The sequence below is a fragment of the Microtus oregoni genome, unplaced genomic scaffold (assembly GCF_018167655.1).
Source record: "Microtus oregoni isolate MIOR12 unplaced genomic scaffold, Mior012 000031F_ref0000149, whole genome shotgun sequence".
NCBI lineage: Eukaryota > Metazoa > Chordata > Mammalia > Rodentia > Cricetidae > Microtus > Microtus oregoni.
The window spans coordinates 20,327,510-20,342,631 of NW_024543090.1; the positions used below are offsets into that span (position 1 = coordinate 20,327,510).

Consider the following 15,122-nt stretch of genomic DNA (forward strand, 5'->3'; position numbering starts at 1 on the left):
TCTTTACCATTCCCAGTACTCGGGAGGCAGAGGTAGGTAGATTTTTCCGAGTTTAAGGCCAGCCTGGTCTACAGAGAGAGTTCCAGGTCAGTCAGGGCTGTTATACAAAGAAACCCTGTCTCGATAAACAAAAAACAAAACAAAGAAACCAACAAAAAGAGTGTTCTCTGAGCGTTTTTAGTCACAGCCTCATTGTTAATGGGTTCCTGTTCCCCAGAAGCCACAACCCAGAACCGTCCCACAGAACCTTTCTGTTCAGACTGTCGGAGGCATGCACTAAAAACAAGAGAGCGGGGCTGGAGAGATGGACCAGCAGTTCAGAGCATTTATGACTCTTAAAGAGGACCTGGGTCCAGTTCCCAGCACCTACATGGCATCCTACAGCCACTTGTGACATTGGTTGCCAAGGATCTGACATCCTCTTCTGGTCACCAAGGGCTCTTGCTCATATGTGATGCATATAAGCTCACACAAGCAAACACACACAAACATAAATAAAACAAACAAGTAAAACAGTCTTGTAGGGCAGTGATGGTGTATGTCTTTTATCCCAGTCTTTTATCTCAGGAGGCAGAGGCAGGAGGATCTCTGTGAGTTGAGGCCAGCCTGGTCTACAGAGCGAGTTCCAGGACAGGCTCCAAAGCTACACAGAGAAACACTGTCTTGAAAAACTGGGGAAAAAAAAGAAAAGAAAAATATTTTCTTCTTCTTTTTTGAGATAGGATCTCACTATGTAGCCCTGGCCAGTCTCGAACTCACCCTGTAGACAGGCTGGCCTCACACTCACAGATTTTGAGTTAATGAACTGCCTCTGCCTTTCTAAATCCTGAGATTAAAAGCCTGTGCCACCATGCCTGGCCAAATAAGTAAGTCTTTTTGTTTTGTTTTTTGTTTGTTTTGTGAGACAGAGTTTCTCTGTATAGCCTTAGAGCCTGTCCTGGAACTCACTCTGTAGACCAGGCTGGCCTCGAACTCACTGAGATCTTCCTGCCTCTGCCTCTTGAGGACTGGGATTAAAGACTTACACCACCACAGCCCGGCGGTAAATCTTAGCAAACACACAAAAACAAGAGACTAGCAAAGGTTGCTAGTCCCCTTGTCATATCTGTCTTTACTTCCCTTCTTCTGGGAGTCCATATGACAGGGAATGGGTCAAAGCACCACCCACAGGACACAGTTTTGCTCCAAAGAGACAGTTTTATACGTTTTATACGGACAACTCGAACTTCACAGGAACAACAATACAAGAAACGAAGAGCAAATGCAAGCTCAGTCAGGAAAGTTGCCGCAGGGAGCAAGTTTGGAACTAATCAAGGGTTGTGTCAAACACGAAACCATATTTACAAGTCTAATTTGAAACTTGGTACAAAAAGAAGTTGGGGGAGAAGCCATGAAAAAGAAAATATATCGACACCTATATAAACACCCACGTTTTCACACTTCCTCCCCCTCCCCATTTTTGACACAAGGAACAAATCAAAAGGAAAAGCCTGTTTCTCTTGAGTCCTTCTGTTTACGATGAGTATGTGAGAAAGTCCCACAAGGGCTTGGACTCAAGGAGGCTGACTTCACTCTCCTTGGCTACACTTGCTCCTGACTACTTTGCTATGGAATGCTTGAGACACAGACGTGAAGACCTAGAAGTGGGGGAAAAAAATATGGCTCACTTAACTGATACGTTCTATACAAGAGCGCCAGTGTCTCCAAGAACTGCCCCGCCCTGCTCCTCACTGGATCCTTGCAAACCTCTAACCTGCAGCAACAGAGTTCAGTCAAGATTTCTGATCCAGCACACTCAGGGTCAGTTACTTCATCCAAGACAGTCACACAAGCCAGCCCCAAGCAGGTCCTGGGGGCCAGCAGCTGTTTGCTTTGTGAACTGGAAGCCTGGGCATTATCTCTCCCTATGTTTCTCCTTGCTGCCGCCGTCAAGCTCTCCACCGTTCCCTCCGGGCCCCACACAGCTGCCTGGCGTAGATGTGTGTAATTTATTGTTCTCCTGCCGCTGGCTTGAACTCGGCCTCTGGCTTCTCAGCCTGCGACTCTGGAGGGATGAGAAACTGGACCTCCTCTGTGCTGACGGCGACTTTATCCGGCTGAAGCCACCTTTTGAAATGTTCCAAGGTGCTGCAACAGAGCAGAAGGCAGGAGCGGCTAGGTCAGACCTCACTGGTTAATTACTTAATGATTAGCTCAGTTACTCAAATACTGCCTTCCCGCCCCGCCCACCACCAATTTCTTCCCTCCGCTTCCCCCAGCTAAAGCGAGGGGAGGACGGAGCTCCGGCTCTGACAGCTGCACGTCCTGGCGCTCAGCGGCGACATTTACCCCCTAGTGGGCACTTTGGCTCTCAGCAGCACCAGAGACCTCAAGGCAGGGCCTCCGAAGGCTTGATGAGAATAACTGGAGAGCTCGTGCCTCAGTTTTATCATTTTTTCCCCTCAAACTGAAAAGGAGAGAAATTGCAGAGGGCTTGAAACAAATAAATACCAAATCGTGGGTGAGACAGAAAAACTGAGATTCTTTCCTACCTAAGACAGTATGAGGCTCAATTACACTAATAAAGCTTATTTGTAAGAGCTGTAATTTGGGGGAGGGAGGATTAAGACCCCTGGATAAAGTTTTCTGAGCATCCAATGTTCCCGCCAAGGAATGGCCTCTATGCCGGAGGACTTCTTTCATTTGTCTGTGTGGGGGAGTAGTGCAGTTAATTGTCAGCTTTATGTCTCCCTCCCACCTCCCTTAAGGACCCAGGACCCTATATCTTATAGTTATTACACATTCACAGTAAACTATAAATAGATATAAAATGAGCGCCATGCTAGGCTCTTTAATGACAGGCAGCATCTAGGTATTCGTGGCTCACACCCACTGTTCTCAGCACTCAGGAGGCTGAGGCAGGAGGACTGTCACAAGTTCAAGGCCAGCCTGGATAAAGAATAAGACCAAGGTCGCTAACTAACCAACAAAAAGCACAAAGTCATAGGACTACGCGGGGGACAGCAGCAGCTCTCCCATGAGACTCTCCTACCTGGCCCGCATGGAACACAAAATCACCTGTTTAAAAAGCAAACGCTGAGTTTGAAAACAAATGTATAACTGCTGTTTCGCAGTAGTTTCCTATAACTACTGTTTTCCATTTTGTTCTGCAAAAGGACAGAAGCTCTCCCACGAATGTAGGTAAGAGGAACACAGCCCAGTGCCTGAGGTCAGAATAAGCAGAAGGTTGACCTCATGCCTACAGCTCAAGAGAACCAGGTGAAAGGGACCTTGACTCTTCATCTATCCCCACTTTCATATAAAAATATAATATAGGAAAGGAAAAGTCAAAACAAAAGTGGGAGCTCACTGAGTTCTGTGTGTGATTACATGGGCAGAGTAGTCTGACTTCAGAAAGAGGGAATTCTTTCTTGACTACACAAGAGAAAGTTTCGGCTTCTTGTTTTGTGTGTTTGGTTTTGGTTTTTCAAGACAGGGTTTCTGTGTAGCCCTGGCTTCCCTGGATCTTGCTCTGTAGTCCAGGCTGCCCCCCTCACCCCAAGTGCTGGGATTAAAGGCATGTGCCACCACTGCCCAGTTTCATGTTCTTAGAGTTGGAGTAGAGGGAGGTGTTTGGAAAGATAGGACAGTATGCCAAGTTATGAATGGGTCAGGAATCTATGTAGCTCTCCAAATTGCCTGTTTAGGGAAGTTTAAGACTCACATATATTAAGCCTTTATAGACAGAAAACAAATATTATCTTTTAATCCATCTGAGGGTAGGGGTTGACCTCAAAGATGATTAGACTGATTTCTGAAGGACCTGAGGGTACGCTGACTCAAACGGGAGAGAACGCAAGTGAAAGTGCTTTGTAAACTACCCGAAGTGTGACTGTGAGGTTTGATTCCAGCAGTAGCATCAGCACGTGACACAATGGGACTCTCAGAATCAACATTAACTGTGAGCTAAAGTCATACTCCCCTAATTTACTGAAAATTATAGTTGTTGTTCCTCCCACCAATTTTTTAAATTGTGTGTATGTGTGTATGCACGTGTGTAGGATATGTGTGTGCCGGTGCACAGGCCCTTGGGCGCACACGCAGAGGTGAAGAGAAGACATCTAATGTCTTACCCATCATTCCCTTTGAGACAGGGTCTCCCACTGGTCCTGGAGAAGGCCAGTGATTACAGAGGGTTGCAGTTAAGAGACTACCTTGGGTTTCAGAGACTTTAGTTTTTAAAACAGTGTTTAGATTAGAAGACCACAGGGACTTTAAAAGATGGACTAAAGGGATTTTGCATTATGATAGAGTCATGAGGGCCAGGGAGTGAAATGTGGTTTGAATGAAACATCTCTCATATATTCAGGCATTTGAACACCAGCTGCTGGCGCTATTTGGGGAAGATTAGGAGGCGTGGTCTTGACAGAGAACATAAACCACCGAGGGAGAACTTTGAGGTTCCTGTTTACTGTCTCTGCTTCCTGTTTATGGCTCAGTTTGTGAATCCTCAGCTTTCTGCTTCCATCTCCAGTTACCACGCCTGCCTGCTGCCACGCTTCCCCACAACGATGGACCTTCTCCTTCTGGAGCCGTGAGTCCCAAATAAACTCTTCCTCTAGAAGTGGCCTTGGTCACTGTGTCTTATCACAGCAATAGAAAAGTGACTAACCCACCATCCTCCAAATACCAAGCAGTGTCATCAAATAAAAGATGCTTAAAATATATACTTGTTGGATCCACACACTTTTTTTTTTTTCCAAGATAAATTTTCTTTGTGCGGCTCTGGTTATTCTGGAACTCGCTGTGTAAACCAGGCTGACCTCGAACTCAGAGATTCACTTGCTTCTGCTTCCCAAGTGCTGGGATTAAAATTGTGCACCACCACTGCCCGGTTGGTCCACACACATTTGTTGAGTGGCTCTAATAGGACAGAAGCTCTATGGCAACAAAGATTAGACAAAGACGAAAACGTGGTTCTACCTGTTGGTCCATTGCTTCCTTTTCCAGTGCACCACATACTTAATGAAGATAACGGTTCAACCTCAGCTCTACTAAATCTGTAGCCAAGATGCAGCTGTGAGTATTTGTTATTCTGAAAAATCTACTGTTGACCCAAGGGCAAACTGGACAGCCTTCCGAGGACTGACTGCAGCTCAAAGAGATATGAGTCTCAGTTGATACCAATCCTCTGATGTCACTGCACCCGAGTTCTTTACTGAATGAAATGTACCCCCAGCGTAACCCGCTGTCAATCAGTTACCTCTCATCAGAATCAAGTCCATCGACAAAAAACTCTGATGCTAACTTCTCTTGGAGGAATCGATCCCAGCACTCCTTCTTAGCTTGGGCCAGAGTCCGAAGCATGTCCTTGGAAGTCACTTCCTCGTTTAAACCCTTGATCCGTCTTAGTTTCTTCTCTGAAGAGGAAAAAAAAATGGAGCTTACCATAGAGAGTGTGAGCCAGCATCAGCTATATAGAAGTTCACGGCTTGTCCAGGCTACTGGAGACCTGATCTCAAATACCAACCAAATGGACTGAACAAAACCAAACAAACAAAACAAAAAGCGCTTTTACTGATGAACACAACCACAGTCCCTGTAAACAAGCAAACAAACAAAACCTCGCTTTTAGAGAAAAACTGACAGTTGACTGAATACGCTTCTTTTCTAATCCTGCACTGTATCGAGTAAATGTTTAACCCTGGAAGAAGGAAGTGTCATAGGCTCTCAGAAATGAACCAAATGAACCAACGCCATGTTGTTTTGAAGTCACAAAAGACCCATAAGGTGTCTCCCTAAGGAATGCTTGCTTTCCCTGGCTTGGCTCGTGTATTCCATCTCCTGCTTCCAACTCCTTGGAAGGAACGTCTCTGCGGAGTAAACAGCTTTTCTTCTAGTTACAAGGACATGAAGTGGTTTCCAACCCTCATGAGAAAGAATTAGAGAAAATGATGAGAGACCCGGCGCTTCACTAGATGCTAACATTGACTTGATGGGAATGCAATAATAGGAGACCTTTAGGATCTCTATGCGGGATTAAATTCTTGATTAAAAAAAATATCTTCCAACACTTTAAAAAGTTCCTCAATTTGTGGCCTGGACGCTGGAGCCTAAGAAAAGCAAATATCTTGTAATCCCTCGAGAGGCTCACAGGGCTTCCTGACGATGGATGGTTAATTACTCTTCTTGCATTTGAATTGCTGAGGAGACCTCTTTTGAAGCATACAAGAAATGACGTCATCATTACTTTCTGCTTTAATTTAGTCTGCAGCTATATAATTCAGCCACGTACAATGTAATGTTTGGATCGAGGACAAGCCCCATATGTCACAGTGACTTCATCACATGAGTGATGTCACACAAGTCTTGCTTTGAGGAAGCATACTCTACCATGTTCACTGATAAGAGCACCTGACATTCCATTTCTCAGACAATATCCCGATTGCTAGGCAGTGTGTGAGTCTGCCCAGATGTCACAGCAATAGAGCTGCCATCCTCAACCCAGTGTCTGCTTACAGGGAACCTCACTGCCCGCTGTCGGCATCCCTTAACCCAGCAGTCCTCAACCTTCCCAACGCCAAGCCCCTTTAACACAGTTCCTCATGTTGTGCTGACCCCCAACCATAAAATCATTTTTGTTGTTACTTCATAGCTGCAATTTTGCTACTGTTATGAATCATAATGTAAACATTTTTGGAGCTAGAGGCTTGCCAAAGGGGTCACAACTGACAGGTTGAGACCACTGCCTTAGAAGGAGGAGGTTATTGGGTCTTCACCTTCCTGTACTTCCCGCTATTCTGCCCTGCTTGCATGTGGGTAGCCTCCATCGGCGGGGAAGGTAGGCTGAGGGAACTCCATCTGTGTAGCTATTGGGAAGCCGTCATCCATGTTAGGTAATGTCTTTCAGGTTTCACTGCTTTGAGTCATCCATGCTGCTGTAAGGAGCCCTCACCTATGCTTTGTAAACAAGCCCGATAAACCATTTGGTTTCCCAGGGTGAACTTCGGCATTATAGTACTTAGTTTTGTGGTTGGGACCCCATAAGAAGGGGTAGACATTGTCTCCCCAGGAAAGGAATATTCAAAACAGAAAGTAGTTGATTGCTGTTTGAGGGCTGGGCAGTCATCTTAGAACCAATGGAAATTTTATAATATGCAGTTTGGTTTCCATTTCTAAAAACGTTCTATCAGCTCCCAGCCTCTGACCAAAACAGTAAACACCTTGTATATCTGTAAGTCACCAGCAAGGGCTCACCCATACAAAACACCTAAAGTTGATAAACGTTAATGTTTAAGGTTTTTTTCCCTTAAAGATATAAAAAGGATCATGTATATTTAACATTTATTTGACTGAATTTTTTATTGTTGCTCTTATCAATGGATTCTTTTTGACACAAGTTTATTTGGCAATAAAAACAATCTTCAAATTGTCTGGCCTTAGTTGTCATGGAGATAGGTACTCTTTGGGGCTAGAATAAGCTTCTGGTGTGCTAGGTTCGTAAGCAGGTGTGATTTTAACAGGCAGGCAGACCCAGGGACTGTGGTACACTCCAAACCTTCCTGCCATTACTACCTAGTCCTTCCTGGGCTGCTATCCTCGAGATAGGAAATTTTAACAACCAGTTAGTTTCTTACTGATTTTAGGAAAGCCCAGCAGGGTTTTAACTTTGCAGCCAATATTCACCAATCACATCATCATCATCATCATCATCATCATCATCATCATCATTATTTCTTCTTCTTCTTCTTCTTCTTCTTCTTCTTCTTCTTCTTCTTCTTCTTCTTCTTTTTGTTTGTTTTTCGAAACAGGGTTTCTATGTGTAGCCCTGGCTTTCCTGGAACTTGCTCTGTAGACCATATTAGCCTTGACCATATTGCCTCCAGAGTGCTGGGATCAAAAGCCCTGGTTGCATGATCCCTACCAGTCAAAGGATCTGGTTCTTTCCCAGCTGTGACCTCTGCGCACTGTGAAGCAGTTCTGTCTGCCACAAACAGGACTCTTAGGCCCTTTGCCATGACAACAGGCACTTCTTTTCTCTGCTGGCTCCCTGACGAATTTCACACAGACCCCACACCATGTCTTCCATCTTCCCAACTACATTTTTCTCATAACTTTTCCTCTAGTCATCACTAATGGAACTCCCTTTGTTCTCCCAAGATATTTGTTAGCAAACACCTAAGTTCTCAGCTGGCTCTTCTCTGTGTCCCTCTACATAGGGTGTCCTCCCTGTGTTCAGTAGCAAACTGATTGCTTAACAGAGGGCTTAGATTTGACTCATGCCACTGTAAAAATATTTATACTATTAATTTAATTTTTTTTTTTTTTTGGTTTTTCGAGACAGGGTTTCTCTGTGGCTTTGGAGCCTGTCCTGGAACTAGCTCTGTAGACCAGGCTGGTCTCGAACTCACAGAGATCCGCCTACCTCTGCCTCCCGAGTGCTGGGATTAAAGGCGTGCGCCACCATCGCCCGGCTTTATTAATTTAATATTTAAATTATTAACTTAATTTAAAAAGTTGGGGCTCGAGAGATGGCTCAACAGTTAAGAGTACTGGCTGCTCTTCCAGTGGTCCTGAGTTCAATTCCCAGCAACTACATGGTTTTTGAAACAGGGTTTCTATGTGTAGAAACCTATAATAGGATCTGATGCCCTCTTCTGGCCTGCAGGTGTACATGCATGCAGAGCACTCATGCATAAAATATAAATTAAAAACAAAACAAAACAAAATTTAATATTAAAAATATTTTAAAACTGCATGGATTTGAACTTCTTCAAATAGTAATTTCCAGATTTGGTTTTGGGACACATGGATCTTTACCATAATGAAAAACATTTAGGGAGATGTATTTGTCCTGATTTAAACAGTACACAACATATAGATGAACTGAAACATCATATGTCATTGATCAAAGCAATGAATACCTTGTGGTCCTTTAAGTTACCAGCAAACGCTCACCCATAAAACAAAACAAAAACCACTCTGCAGGTGATACAGGTTAATAGCTCAGGGATTTTCATTTTTCCTGAAGGAAGTAGAAGGAGTGATGAATAGCTAACATTTAACTAATTTCTGTCTTTTAGGAAAAAAAAGGTGCCGGGAAGTGGTGGCACACAGTTAATCCCATCATTCAGGAGGCAGAGGCAGGGGGATCTCTGTGAGTTCAAGGCCAGCCTACAAAGTGAATTCAGGGACAGCCTGAGCTGTTACACAGAGAAAGCTTGTCTGGAGGGTGAGGGTGCGGGGTGGGGGGGGGGTGGGGAGAGGGGCAAGATTGCTTAATACACAGCAAAAAGAGTAGTGGTCATGGCAGTAACTGTCAATCCTACTTTTCTGGTCAGTGGCACGGCAATAGGAAAGTAACTAAGACACTGCCCTTGCATGAAACAATTTTAATTTCTCATGCAAGGGAAAACTATTTTTAACTTTAAAATAAAACAATTCTAATTTTATTAACTCTCTCTCTATATATATATATGTATACACACATGCACACACACACACATACACACACACACACACATATATATATATATTTCAGCCACAATACAGGGCACTAGACATATATTCAGGAAATATTTTTAAAATGTCCAGCAGGGGCCGGGAGAGATGGCTATCAGTTAAAAACCCATACTGCTCTTTCAGAGAACTGGAGTTAGGTTCCCAGCACGGAAACTAGCTCAAAACTACCTGTAACTCATGATTTGACATCCTCTTCTGGCCTCTGAGGGCCATGTCTGCATATACACACATAAACATACAAATAAATAATATTTTTTTTAAATCACTAACAGAGACAGAATGACTCTTCTGGCAAGACACTCCCATTCCCACAATCAGTGAATTAATAAAATAATTTTTTAGCCAGGCAATGAAGGTGCACTTTAATCCCAGCATTCAGGAGGCAGAGGCAAGTGGATCTCTAAGAGTTTGAGGTCAGCTTGATGTACAGAGTGAGTTTCAGGACAGCCAGGGCTACATAATGAAACCCTGTCTGGAAAAAACAAACAAGAAAGAAAGAAAGAAAGAAAGAAAGAGAGAAAGGGCGGACGCCTCCTTTCCAGGAAAGAACCTGAGACATCCCCTAGAATTACATCTGGCCCACATGTGGCAAGGACAAAAAAATAGAAAATTAAAGATAATGTAACAGAACTTGCTGGGGTGAGGGGAGAAGAGAAGGAAGGGAGGGAGAGAGACACACAGACAGACAGAAAACTTACCTAGAGACGCTAAATACACTTCTGAATCATGCAAGGGAGCCCAGGGTTTTCCAGCTGGCTGGACAGCAGAGTCTGCTGCCTCCGTGTGGCCTTCACCTGCAGGCTGTGAATCCATAAAGGAATCCGAGAAGGCATTGTTGGCAACATCCTCTTGGGCAGGACTTGGCAGACAAGAGCAGATCTCAGCCCAGAGATCCCGGCCAGACTTTGTAGCTGAAGAGTCGAAGCTCTCAAACATTTTCATTTGGAGTCGGAGCTGAAAAACAGAAGCTCAAGTGAGTAAAGACTAGCTCCAAGACAGTAGGATGCTGGGGTTGGCACAGGTCTTTAGACTTGGGACTTGGGAGGCAGAGGCAGGCAGATCTCCGTGGGTTCCAGGACAGCCAGAAACATGAAGTGAGACTTTGTTTCAAAAGAAAGAAAGGGGGAGGGAGGGAGGGAGGGAGAGAGAGAGAGAGAGAGAGAGAGAGAGAGAGAGAATACAGTATAGGAGTCAGAGATGACTCAGTGATTCAGAGCACTTGCTCCTGCAGACAATGGAGTTTGGTCTTCAGCATCCATAGCAGCTCACAACCATCTTTAACTTCAGTTTCAGGGCATCCAATGCCCTCTTCTGGCTCTGTGGGTACCAGGCACGCATGTGGTGCACATACATACATGCAGGAGAAACACACATACAATAAAAATAAATAACTAAAAAAATACAGTATAACCAGGAGTGGTGGTACAAACACCTTTAATCCCAGCACTCCAGAAGCAGAGGTAATTGGATCTCTGTGAGTCTGAGGCTAGGCTGTCCTACATGGCAAGTGCCAGGTCAGGACTTCATAGTGAGACCCTGTGTCAAAAAAATTAAAACACACACACACACATACACACACACACATTCTCAGAGTCTGAGAAATGCATTAAAGAAGCCCAGGGCTGGACAGAAGAGTCTGCTCCTCCAGACGGCCTTCATCTACAGGATGAGAACCTGCATTTCATATAGTCAGTATACACAAGACTCTCTGCGATGTTGCCACTGCGCACAATGTCTGCTACAGATCCTCAACTACAGCTGTTCTAGCATCGGTCAGTTAAAAAGCCTGTCCTCTGTGGGGTACAGACTGACAGCCATACATAAGAAAACAGCAAAAGGGTCGCTTGGTGAAAAGCTGTCTGTCAGAGTCCTACCATAACGCAAGGGCATTCACCCACCACAGCAGCAGCTGGGCTCTAGACTTCAAGTTCCTCCACGCCCCCATTCGTTCTTTTTACCACTTAATGTTTTATTACTATTTTAGTTGCTCATATTTATGCGGTAAAGTGCTATAACTCAAGGCATGTATGCAAGGTGTCATCACCCTGATAATTAGCGCTGAATACAGACACCGAAGGAGAGGCATTTCCCTCGTTTACCAGACACCCTTAGCTGTGATGGCACACATCTGGGGCGTCTGCACTCAGAAGTCTGAGGCAGAGAGATTGTGAATTCCAGGAACTGCTGAGGAAGAAGGAAGAGGAGCAAGGAAAAGACAAGGAAGAAGCGGGAAGAAGAACTAACGAGATCAAATGAGTGGTTTGTTCAAAGCTGCATAGCTGGTATATAATGTTTTGCTTCTAAAATCCTTTTTTTTTTTTAAACCACTCCACCTGCTTGGGAAACACACTGAAAACCGCCCACGCTGAGATCGGTGAGAAGGGCTGTGCGCAGAGCCGAGGGATTTCCATTAACCATCTAAGTTTATAGAATAGGTCGACATCTTCCTGTAAGAGGGCTTTTAAAGATCAGGAAAGCTGACAAGGGCAAAGTCTGAAAAATTTCAGCGGACAGTCCAGACAGCGCGAGGGCCCAAATTAAGAGGAACAGATATGTCATGCAGTCCTTAGACTCTCCATCGACGTCCTTGGAACACACCCAAACCCCTGGTCTGCTCTCACTCGGGAGCCCGCGTGTCCCTGACCCCCGAATGTCAAGAATCCCAGAGGAAACCGTAGGTCCAGAGATCCCAGGCCTCGGTCATCCCGGCCTCAAGAACTGACTGGCCTTGATGGTCTGGTCCCTGATGCCCCCCAGTTGTGTTCCGGAGTCAGGCCATAGTAGGGGGATGCTAAACACTGGACACCGTGGCCCTCCACCTACCGCAATCACCTGCCCAGCAGTCTCCAAACGCTCTGGTCTGTCGCTGGCAGTCAGGAAGAAGCAGTGAGGGGCGGCGTCTCTGAATGACGGAACTCAGGAGTTGTCCAATTGACGCCTGGCTTTCTGGCATCCTGTGAGTTGATTGGTAGAATAGAGTTAGTGACGCCCAGAGGGCAGGCAGTCGGTGGGCGGAACTAGTAGTTGCCAGGGAACGGTGGAATCACTTCTCCAGAGTTCCAACTTTCCACCCAGCCATCCCCGACTCGGATAGGGAAACCAGTTTTCTAGATTTTTTTTTCTCGGTCCTCAGAGGTCTTAATTTCTAAAGCCCCACTGAAAGAAGGTACCTACCTGTCTTAAATACGTAGATGGTTCTTGAAGCCCCGAGACTCTGGGTGCAGTCCTTTATGCCTGTTCTTGTCTGGACTGTTTTCAATGTATTTCCCAACTTGGGTAAAAAAACAGATTTGGGGCGGTAAATAGTGTATCAATTATCTCCCAGACAATTCTGGGAGAATATTTGTGCTGCCTTTACTCTTTGGCTACCCTATGTTAGAGCATGTCAGTGACTCAAACATCAGGGCCTCATTGCCGATTTCTGAGACTTTCCTTTATTCATTTAACTGAAAAAATATCAAGCTCCTTCTCTGCTATAGGTATTGTGTGAATTCAGAACACACAAGACTGGCTATGGGCCCCAGAGATCCTTACAGCTTAGTGTGGGAGGTGATGCACCAGCGAGACAGGCAAATTCACAAATGGCATGAAAGAGTTATGGAAGATAAGGTAGGGTGGGGAAGGAGAGAGGAAGTGAGGAAGGGAGAGGGAGAGGGAGAAGGGGGAGAGGGAGAGAGGGGGAGGGGGGAAGAGAGAGAGGGAGAGAGAAACAACTTTTATAACACCTGCAATAGCCAGGTGTGTTGGCGCATGCCTGTAACCCCAGCATTCTAGAACTGAGGCAGGAGGCTGTGGAGTTCAAGGCCAGCAAAAGGTATGTAGTTAGTTCCAGGTTCAACCTGAACTACAAGAAAAGATCCTATTTAAAAATAAAAGTATCTTGGGGCTGGAGAGATGGCTCAGAGGTTAAGAGCATTGCCTGCTCTACCAAAGGTCCTGAGTTCAATTCCCAGCAACCACATGGTGGCTCACAACCATCTGTAATGGGGTCTGGTGTCCTCTTCTGGCCTGCAGGCATACACACAGACAGAATATTGTATACATAATAAATAAATAAATATTTAAAAAAAAATAAATAAAAGTATCTTACACAATCTCCAAAAGTTAATAACGTGTTCCTTTAGTTACTTCTTATTCCCAACAATTTTTTAAAAATTATTTATGTGGGGGGCTGGAGAGATGGCTCAGAGGTTAAGAGCACTAGCTGCTCTTCCAGAGGTCCTGAGTTCAAGTCCCAGCAACCACATGGTGGCTCACAACCATCTGTACTGAGATCTGGCCTCCTCTGGCATGCGGGCATACATCGAGGCAGAATGTTGTATACATAATAAATAAATAAAATCTTTAAAAAAAAGATCTTGCAAAAAAATTATTTATGTGTCTATCTTCCATTTGGTGTCTAAAGAAGTCAAAAAAGGGTGTCGGATGCCCCAGACCTGAAGTTACAAGTGGTTGTGAGACTTCTAATGGGGATGCTGGGAATTGAACCTGGTCCTTGGAAGAGCAGCAAGCACGCCTCACAGCTGAGCCCACTATTCCCAGTTTAAAGCGGGTAGCTGATCACAAAGAAAGATGTGATGAAGCACATCGACCAGTCATCAGCACAATAGCATGGCTGAAGATACTGTCTTGAGATGAGTCCAAATCCCATCACTATGGCAAAGGTAACAGCAAACTATTGTCATGTGCACGGGCCTCCACAGACCGTTCTGCCGCTCACATCTGTAAGCATCTGCACGGGCTTCCACAGACTGCTCCGCTGCTCACATCTGTAAGCATGCACGTGCCTCCATAGACTGCTGTGCTGCTCACAACTGTAAGCGTGCCCATGCATCCACAGACTGCTCCGCTGTTCACATCTGTAAAGATGCACGTGCCTCCACAGACTGCTGTGCTGCTCACATCTGTAAGCATTCTTAGACTATGAACTGAAGGAAGGGAAAATCCAAGAGACAAGAGAACAATAGAATAAGTAATAGGGAAAATTGTGGTAATGTTTACTTACAGAATAAAAGAAAGAAATCTGCAGTGCTAGTTCCAGGACAGGCCCAAAGCTACAGAAAAAGGAAAGAAAGAAAGAAGGAAGGAAATCTGGTGTTATCTGGTTCACAGAAAGGAATAGCGTTCACAGCGCACTAAGATACTCCAAGGCTTCATGAGCTACACACACTCTTTACACTGATCAAATGCTCACCAAGCACACTCTTTTTTATTTTTTCAAGACAGAGCTTCTCTGTGTAGCCCTGGGTGTCCTGTAACTCCCTCGGTAGACCAGGCTAGTCTTGAATTCAAAGGTCCATCTGCCTGGGCTTCCCAAGTGCTGGAATTAAAGGTGTATTCCCGGCTTCCAAACATTCTTGCTTACTAATTTGGTCTCTCAGATATCTGGATGCCAGGATGAGATACCTTTAAATAGTAGCTGTGAACAACCCAGTTTCTGGAAAAGTACACTTTCTTTATTATATATACAATATTCTGTCTGTGTGTATGTCTGCAGGCCAGAAGAGGGCACCAGACCTCATTACAGATCTTTGTGAGGCACCATGTGGTTGCCAGGAATTGAACTTAAAAAGTACACTTTCTGGGCTGGAGAGATGGCTCAGAGGTTGGGAGCGCTGGCT

General features: G+C 44.9%; 1 protein-coding gene across 1 annotated transcript; it reads right to left on the reverse strand.

The window, feature by feature from the left end:
* Positions 1–1,161: 1,161 nt before the first annotated feature.
* Ccdc32 (coiled-coil domain containing 32) lies at positions 1,162–12,392 on the reverse strand. The gene is made up of 4 exons (XM_041679024.1): positions 12,325–12,392; positions 10,200–10,455; positions 5,243–5,399; positions 1,162–2,127 (listed from the first exon to the last, which is right to left on the reverse strand). Exons 2-4 carry the CDS (start codon positions 10,441–10,443, stop codon positions 1,989–1,991), a joined length of 540 nt encoding a protein of 179 aa, XP_041534958.1. The 5' UTR covers positions 10,444–10,455; positions 12,325–12,392; the 3' UTR covers positions 1,162–1,988.
* Between the last annotated feature and the right edge of the window lie 2,730 nt (positions 12,393–15,122).

Bases quoted from the DNA above. Each gene is read 5' to 3' on its own strand.
- Ccdc32 (XM_041679024.1), bottom strand. From the start codon at position 10,443: ATGAAAATGTTTGAGAGCTTCGACTCTTCAGCTACAAAGTCTGGCCGG. The intron at 5,400-10,199 runs GTAAGTTTTCTG...TTTCCTCTTCAG, and splicing joins AGTGTATTTAGCGTCTCTAG to AGAAGAAACTAAGACGGATC. The intron at 2,128-5,242 runs GTAACTGATTGA...GCTCTGTTGCAG, and splicing joins GGACTTGATTCTGATGAGAG to CACCTTGGAACATTTCAAAA.